Source organism: Perna viridis, chromosome 4 (genome assembly GCF_037379345.1).
Source record: "Perna viridis isolate PV_CMFRI_1.1 ecotype Kerala chromosome 4, ASM3737934v1, whole genome shotgun sequence".
NCBI classification, from domain to species: domain Eukaryota; kingdom Metazoa; phylum Mollusca; class Bivalvia; order Mytilida; family Mytilidae; genus Perna; species Perna viridis.
The window spans coordinates 39344224-39352445 of NC_142448.1; the positions used below are offsets into that span (position 1 = coordinate 39344224).

At 38.3% G+C, this 8222-nt stretch overlaps 1 protein-coding gene across 1 annotated transcript; it reads left to right on the forward strand.

Moving 5' to 3' along the window:
• Positions 1-388: 388 nt before the first annotated feature.
• LOC148620028 (uncharacterized) lies at positions 389-5807 on the forward strand. The gene is made up of 4 exons (XM_088580546.1): positions 389-498; positions 845-912; positions 4799-5000; positions 5262-5807. Exons 1-4 carry the CDS (start codon positions 437-439, stop codon positions 5665-5667), a joined length of 738 nt encoding a protein of 245 aa, XP_088436672.1. The 5' UTR covers positions 389-436; the 3' UTR covers positions 5668-5807.
• The last annotated feature ends 2415 nt before the right edge of the window (positions 5808-8222 follow it).

The following is an 8222-nucleotide window of genomic DNA, read 5'->3' on the forward strand; positions in this document are numbered from 1 at the left end:
ATTTTTAACGGCGGCTATGTTTTCCGTCTGATCGAAAATTCCCATAGCAGTTTTGAACAGAATACCCTAAAGAAACATTCATACATGGTTCTGATTAGTCTGGTAGTTTCAGAGGAGAAAAGTTTTGAAAAACATTGTTATCGACGACGACGGCGGACTCCAAGTGATGGCAAAAGCTCACCCCAAAATTACTAACCAACGGTAGTCTAAAATTGTCAAGGCTAGCATGTGTAAGAAAGACCTTGTATTGCTAAGTTCGATCGCTTCAGACTTAATATTAGTTCCACTACCCCTCTCAGTGACTTTGGGATGTAGCTCAAAGCGTGCCTGACCCAACGTCTTCGGTTCAAAGGACAACGTCACGATCGTGCCAAGGGATACAGCTTTCAGTTTCCATCGAAGTGAAAGCGAAATTTCTAGCTCCGGCTTGAAAATTATGTATATGTTTTGTACACCTTTATTAAACGAACAAAAGCGCGCAAAGGAAGAAAATAAAAGGTATGTCTCTTGTATCAAAATGTTTTTGCCGCTTAGTTATACATTAAATAAAAAATTCGCCCATTTTCCTAAAATTCTTTTGACATTCTCAGTGAGTCCTAGTTTAGAATTGCCAATAACAATGATAACAGACAAAAAATACATGTACGTCATTGTTTGGGATGAAAATACTATGTATATCAAATATCTGTATAATATATCTTTCCTCTCTCGCAAATAAATTTCAAAAGATGTTTTAGCTACTCTTAATGTTATTGATATCAGGTTACAGAAATGTCGAACATAACACTCCATGGAATATACTACATGTACATGTACATAATTTTACTTTATACTTCTGAATCAGTGTATTGCTTACGAGCGAACAGCAAGTCTTAGATTGTTTAGTGTTGAACAGGGAGCATCCGAGTGGTGGTGAGTATTAACCCCGTTTTATTGATACACTGCCTTGTCTCAGGCGGATCCAATTATACTCGAAAAGTTTGGTTGATTATACCGAAAAAGACTTGAAATCATTGGAGTGTTCCTCCTTTTGACCAATAGATGGTCCCGCTTTTCGGAATATCTGGATCCGCCACTGCCTGCCGAAATAAGTCTCGAACGCAAATTCGATATCAAATAACTACTGTAGTATAAGATATGTTTACAGTCCTCTAAGACGGCTTTCGTTATTGGAATTATCGCCTCCTTATAGAATTGGATTGCGTTAATAGAATCATGGAATCAGTCGGAGACCAATGATTATTTTTATTCTTTCATTTCGCCTTGTTAGTGCATGTCGGTTCAAGTCGTTATTTACGTGCATTTATATTAACTGTTGGCTCTGTCACAGCTTAGTTATTGAATGAGAACTTATTAAATTCCTGTCGTATTGAAATGACCTTCAGCTCCTGAAACCCACTATAATGAGGCCAACTTTTTAAACCCAATCACTATGACCCTAAATTTATATAATTCTGCAAATCAATCCAAAGTATTGGCCGATAATTTACGAAACACCCAAAGTGTGAAGGATAAGGAACAAAAATGCCCATACATGACCCGGCCCCGTATCAATTAATATGGATATTGTGAATTTTTTTTTGGTTTTTGCCTGTTGGCTTCTACATGTATATATGACTTTGAACGTGATGGAATTGTGGAAATTCATTCCCATATTTAAAAAATCTCCGGGCTCAACTTATGTGTGACTATGCAGCCATTAACTTCAGATTTGTTTTTATTTCCCTTAATTAAAGGGCCAAATTTGCCCCCTTTGTGCACAATGCTTCAATCCTTAAGTACGACTTAACATTCATGCTAGTTACCAGGTTGTCCGAAGGGTGATTTTACTACTTCCGCCCACGCTTAACGTAACAATCGCTAAAACGTTGACATTCACACTTTCCACGTCGTAATGTCTATGACCTACCTGTGGGCGGAAGTAGAATCAAAGTAGAATCAAAGGATAATTTACCGCCACCCACGCATACGTCATAATTACTACAACATTAATTTTTGACGTTTTTGGACAAACAGGTAGAAACAAAATAAGACCTATACTGCTACCACACTCTCCAAAGAAGAGATAGTGGAAAACCATAAATCTGTACTGTCCTCCTTCGGTCTCTCTACGATAAGTGTGATCTACCGTCCATGTACTGGATTCCTAAACTCCACAAAAATCGACACAAACAACGTCACATACCTGGATCTGCAAAATGTACCACTAAACCGCTTCCAAAACTTTTAACTTCTATACTCACAGCTGAGAAGGTGGTATTCAGTCCAACCACGACACTTGTTACTCCCGTAGTGGTATTAGTTCAGTGTGGATCCTGAACAATTCGAAAGATCTTCTGGAAACCCTCAATTCAAGATTATTATTAGAATGCAATAACATTGAAACCTACGATTTTTCAACTCCTTATATTTTTATTCTACATACTCAGTTAAAATCCCGAATCAAAAACATCATACATCGTTGTTACTCCAAAAAAGACGGTACACTTAGAGGTAGTGCTTGGTAGAGATTCTTCATACTTTGTAAAAACGATTTTAAATCATCTTCCAAATATACCGAAGAAGATATGTTTCGAAATGCTAGAATCTTTTATCGACAACATATTTGTTCAGTGTGGTGGGCGCGCTTTTTCAACAAACGGTCGGCATTCCAATGGAAAAAAATGTGCTCCTCTACTCGCTGAAATTCCTTTGCTCAAGTGATGCTGGTTTTATAGCTGATCTAATCCAAAGGAAGAAACATCGTTTAGCTAGACCCTTTGATCTCAGTTTCCGCTATATAGATGACGTATTTTCGTTAAACAATCCTAGTTTCGATGATTTTATACTTTGCATCTACCCCAAAGAGATTGAGATAAAAGGTACTGCAGACACTATGAAGTCAGCTTCATATTTTGACGTACACATAGAAATCGATGGTAAAGGAAAACTATTGACCAAACTATATGACAAACGCATGACTTTTCATTCCGTATTGTCAACTTCCATTTCATCTGCCTGTGGCAACATCCCATCAGCACCTGTGGATGAAGTTTTGATATCACAACTCATACGTTGTGCCAGAGCTTGCCGTAACTATGCAGACTTTTATACCGCGCCAGACTTCTTACTTCTGGTACAGTGTGAAATTGCTACAAGATTGAAGTCTTCACTATAGAATTTAATTGTCGTCATCATGAACTCGTGGATCGTTACGATGTATCCATCTGCACCGTGAGAACCGATTTGTTCAATGTGTCATACATGTAGCTTTCCTTTCTTTTTCCGTCTAACCTGGACTTTTTATGAGCAGCTCTGTGGGTGTTTCTAGAAAAGCAGAGGACGCTTACCCTACCAGTGCACCTGATCCATGCTCCCAGTTAATTTTTAGTAGAGTCCGAGTTGCTCATATACTTTTGTTGCTTTGTACGTATTATGTTGATTATTTTATGTTCTTTGTTGTGTGTGTCAGTTTTCAATGTCTGGTCTTTGTCTGTGGATTACATATTGTTTTGATTTCATTTAGAATCGTGGTTCCCTTTACTACTCTTTCACGTAGTACGCGTGGGCGGAAATTGTAGCATGGGTGAAATAGGGTTTGTATTTATATCTATACTGTATAGCGTTGTAAATTTTATATAGTGCATGTACAGATGAGATCAGTTCTAACCCTCTCACAAAACTGCCCTAGAACTGTCAGAAAAATAGTTCTATGATAGATTTAGAACAGTCCTAAAGCTCTTCGGACAACACTAGCAGTAGATCCGGCTCTACTAGTAGAACTGTTCTCGTAGGGCTGGCTTTGCTAGAACTGTCAGAAGAGCTGGCGTTAGAACTGTTCTATGACACTTTTAGAACCAAACTCTTCTGACAGTTCCTCTGAGAGGTTAGAACTGTTCTTATCTGTACGTATTGGTCCTGGCCTGCAACATGTTATTTTTAATAGTTAGGTTGGTTGTTTCATGAAATCCAGAGATCTATAATTCCATACAAGGGTGGGAGGAATCCATAGGTTAGTGCAAGAGTAATCAAGGGAACCAAAGTTATAGCGGTAATCAAAAGAATTTAATCCAGGGACAAAGACCAGACATGGAAAACAGACATACACAACAAAGAACTTAAAGTAACTAAGGAGGTAGACCTAGGTTAAGGGACTTAAATCTTGAAATCAGTGATATGTTTGTATCATAATCAATTTCACCAAAACTTTCAATCTTTCATTTGAAGCAGAATAAAATCAAACCAAGTTACATAGATGCTTACAAGTGATTGATGTAAAAAGCTGAATACAAACGTTCCAGTGATTTTAAAGAGTTATGTCCCCTAACCTACCGCCTTAAGTTCCTGTTGAAGAAAATCAAGGTTAAGGTTACTTTTGATTCAGCCTTAGGAAAATTATTTTGCCCATTCCTCTTAAGAACCATCATGTGTAAGAATCAGGCAATAGGTAGCACTTAATTTTTTCTCAATTTGGTCTTTTTTGTTTCAAATATATTTAATATATCTAACGAAAAGCTTTTTTAAATTTATCAATAAGCATCTGGGACATAATTATTATTTGATTGCTTATAAAGGGAAAAAGTGGGGAAAACTTTTTCCGCCATTTTCCACAGTGCATTTGAAATAAATTTGACCTATCATTATCTTAAAAAAGGCAAATTATTTGATGGTAATTTTGAAAGGTCATTGGGTATAAATACCTGGATAAAGCAATAAAATCTCTGCGTTTTTGTCCTGTTGTGCCACAGCTTATACACATTTTGCCTGATTCTCACACAGAGAAGTACTTAAATCTGTAAAACATTGTGTCTATTAATAGAGCGAATTGAGTTTTCCATCAATACCCCAGACACCTGGAAACATGATCTAATCCAGCCCACAGTGGGCAATGCCTTCAGAATCCTGCGCGACATTCCAATATGCGAGGAAAATAAAGAAAGAATTTCCGAAAAACAGCTACACGAGATATTTGAGGCCAGGTTAAAGGATTTGAGGTTCCAAGACTACCTTCTACGTATCGAGTAAGTCTAAAAATAGTGCACAAATTATTGAAGACATCACTTTTACAAAACTTGTTCGACGCGCTTAGGTACTCGAGAACAATGTCTTTGATATATTTTCATGTGTTCATACATATTGTCCATATCAAAAAGGTCCACTGATCGCAATTTATTTTAATTACAATTTTAAAGACCATCCTATACTGCTCAGTTAAATTGTTACACACACACACACACACACACATATATGAACTCTATACGTGTCTTTTATTATTCCTTTAGGAACGGAAGAGCCGTTGGAGAAGATGAAGAAGAGATAGATGTTGATTCAAACGGAACAAAAACGGAATCTAAAATATGTGGCAGGCCAAGTCCCCAGCCAGACTTAGTGCCGTTAGCAAAAACCCATAATTCGGGTACAATTGTTACAAAGTACATGCCGCAAAACAACAGGGTAATGGCTAGTAGTCCTGAAAAGTTCACATTTGACGATTCTGGTCGTTTCATCGTACCAAAGAGTAAATGGCAACTTCGGGCAGAGTCTACATGCTTAGCAAAAGAAATGGCTTTTATGAAAAAGTACATGCCAGCTTACTATCGAGAAACGACAATCTTACGTCAAACTGGGCTGCCTTCAGATCTCATCAACATCATGTTCAGAAAAATACCCCTCCTCCTGAATATGTAAGTGATCTATACAAAGAAATGTTCTCTTCACCATTTATAATGAAGTTCAGGAGAGGGGGTACAATGGTCGCAAAACACCCAAGACCTATGATGGCGCATTGCATCATTGAGGAGGAGAAGCGACGCTTTAATGTAGCACTATATCTAGGAGTAACAGAAATTCTTCCGGTCTTGAAAGAAGAACACCACTTGGAGCGTTTCGCAAGGTTACCAGTAAATAAATCATCAACTGGTTTGGATGACGTCAAAGCTGACTATTCAATGGTTGATTTATTTGTGTGCGATGCGGGAGGCCAACTCAACTCTTCTGGAATGCTTAACCTATCATTTGAGCTGCGACTCGGAAAGCAATATGACATGGAAGAGAAGGTAAGATCTTTAAAAGAACTCCATAAAGAGCTCCAAACGTACCCGGAACTCACTGAAGAGTCAAGCACCAGTGGAGTTAGCCAGACCATCTGGACAACAATGAGATATAGAAAACCACTTATCATTAAAGGCAGAAGATTCAACCGCCGGAAACATTTTCGTCTAAAGAAACGCGTCATTGACCAAGGATTGCCACAGAAAGAAAAATATACAGCAATACGAGAACTCCAAGATAACATGGATCGGCATATAGAACTTACCGAGACAGATCTATATTTCCCGAGAATCTAATAGTTACCCATCTGTTCTAAATCAAAATGGCGTCACTTAGCAACCAATGAAATTTTGTATACATGGACCTTGTGACGGAAAAGCCGAGTGTATTGATATCAGAATTAATAGAATGGCACTTCATCTTTTCCTAGAGGCAGTTAAAGGTTCGGAAACGAAGGTAAATTCTCTTGAACACACCAAAGTCCGCGTCGACATCAACTCGAAAGGTTCCGAAAAGAATTTTGAATTCGCAATTCACACTACAGTCAATAATGACGACATCATGAAAGAAGCTGCTGAAAAACCAAAATTACCAAAACACACTGCTGTCATTATTGATACCAACACGAAAGAGAAACCATCGTTTTCTAAAAAGTGGAACTCTCTCAAGGAGAAACTTAAACCAAATTTGAAAATAAACCTGAACGGAAGGGCTTTCCAGCACAGAAATATCGATGTCAACAGTGGTAGCGATGATGTTGTCAATATGACAGATGGAGATATTGTGAAATTAAACGACTGTGTAATTCCTACAGAAAATCAAAACCTCCAGGATACTGAAGATGTTCAAGCTACAATGGATGATGATGAGCCACAATTCGTCGACAGAAAAAAACACCGAGTTAAATGCAGATCTTGGCCTTCAGCAGGGAATGGGTGACATAGCTTTACAAAACGAACCAGGACCAACTGATGATTTGGGAAAGGCTGTCGAAAGGTTGCCGTTATCGCAGTCCGACTTACGAAAGTCCGATAATGTTGGAGCAGCTTTTGATAATAGGTTCGATGCTCCTAAAAATCGGTCTGTAGAAGCACCGGATGGAAACAATAGCTATAATGCTAGAAGAGAGAAATCTGGGCACATGTTTAATACAGATAAAGACCAGTTGTATTGTGCAACGGGCATTCAAATGCATGACCCGAAGCCGTCAGGTCTTCAGGAGATGTTCGAGATACATCAGAGTAATCTAACGCATTCAAAGCTGGATTTGTCAACAACGTTCGATACTGATAATATCGGATATGGCAGACCCATCATTAGAGCTCGGACTCCTGTAAATGGCAAAGATACAACTTCACAAAGTAAAAAGATAATTAAAACTGAAATTGTTGTCCCAGTAGGAAATAGAAGTAACCTTACCACTGAATTCACATCCAGTTATCCAGTTCCGACAGAATGGCTCGATTCTTATGAATCGAGCGAAAGCGAAGCTGAAGAAGAGGTTTATTATTCTCAGGAACAACACAAGCGTTACGAAGACTTCGAGACGGGACTGGAAATTTTACAGGCATCAATGGACATTCAGAAGCAAGAGGAAGATTATTACAGCTGTGGGTATCGTCCATTGTTCGCTTTTTATATGAAGATGAGGAAGAAGAATTGGAAAGTGAAGATGATAAAGCCCTAGATATGAGGCAATCTGATGAAACCACAGAAATTGAAAAGGTCATCGAGATATATCATGCTGACGCTGCCCAGAAAGTCTTCGGTGCAAATGCAGGGAAGTATTATGCAAATTTTGATAATGCACAGTGTGTTAGCGGAAGGTCAGTTGAAGCTCCACGAGTCCAATTTTGTAGAAAAATGACAATTGAAGTTACAAATAGTAATTACATTAGCGAAATATCAATGGAAGCGGTTAGAGGTCGACATACTACTGAAAGCTTTGCTGAAAGTACTAGGGATCAGTATGCTTGCGAAATATCGATGGAGGCCAGAACAGGCCAATGTGCGGAAGAAACTGCAATGGAAGCAACACCAGGCAAATATACTAGCCAAATCGCAATGAATGATACAGGAGGTCAGTATGCTTTAAGTACACCCAACTCTAATGAAGCAATAAGAGGAAAATATTCAACTGATTATGAAATTAACACGGTTGAAAGAATAAATCAGAGAATCATGAATGAAAA

Bases quoted from the DNA above. Each gene is read 5' to 3' on its own strand.
- LOC148620028 (XM_088580546.1), top strand. From the start codon at position 437: ATGTATATGTTTTGTACACCTTTATTAAACGAACAAAAGCGCGCAAAG. The intron at 499-844 runs GTATGTCTCTTG...CTTCTGAATCAG, and splicing joins GCAAAGGAAGAAAATAAAAG to TGTATTGCTTACGAGCGAAC. The intron at 913-4,798 runs GTGAGTATTAAC...GTCTATTAATAG, and splicing joins CAGGGAGCATCCGAGTGGTG to AGCGAATTGAGTTTTCCATC.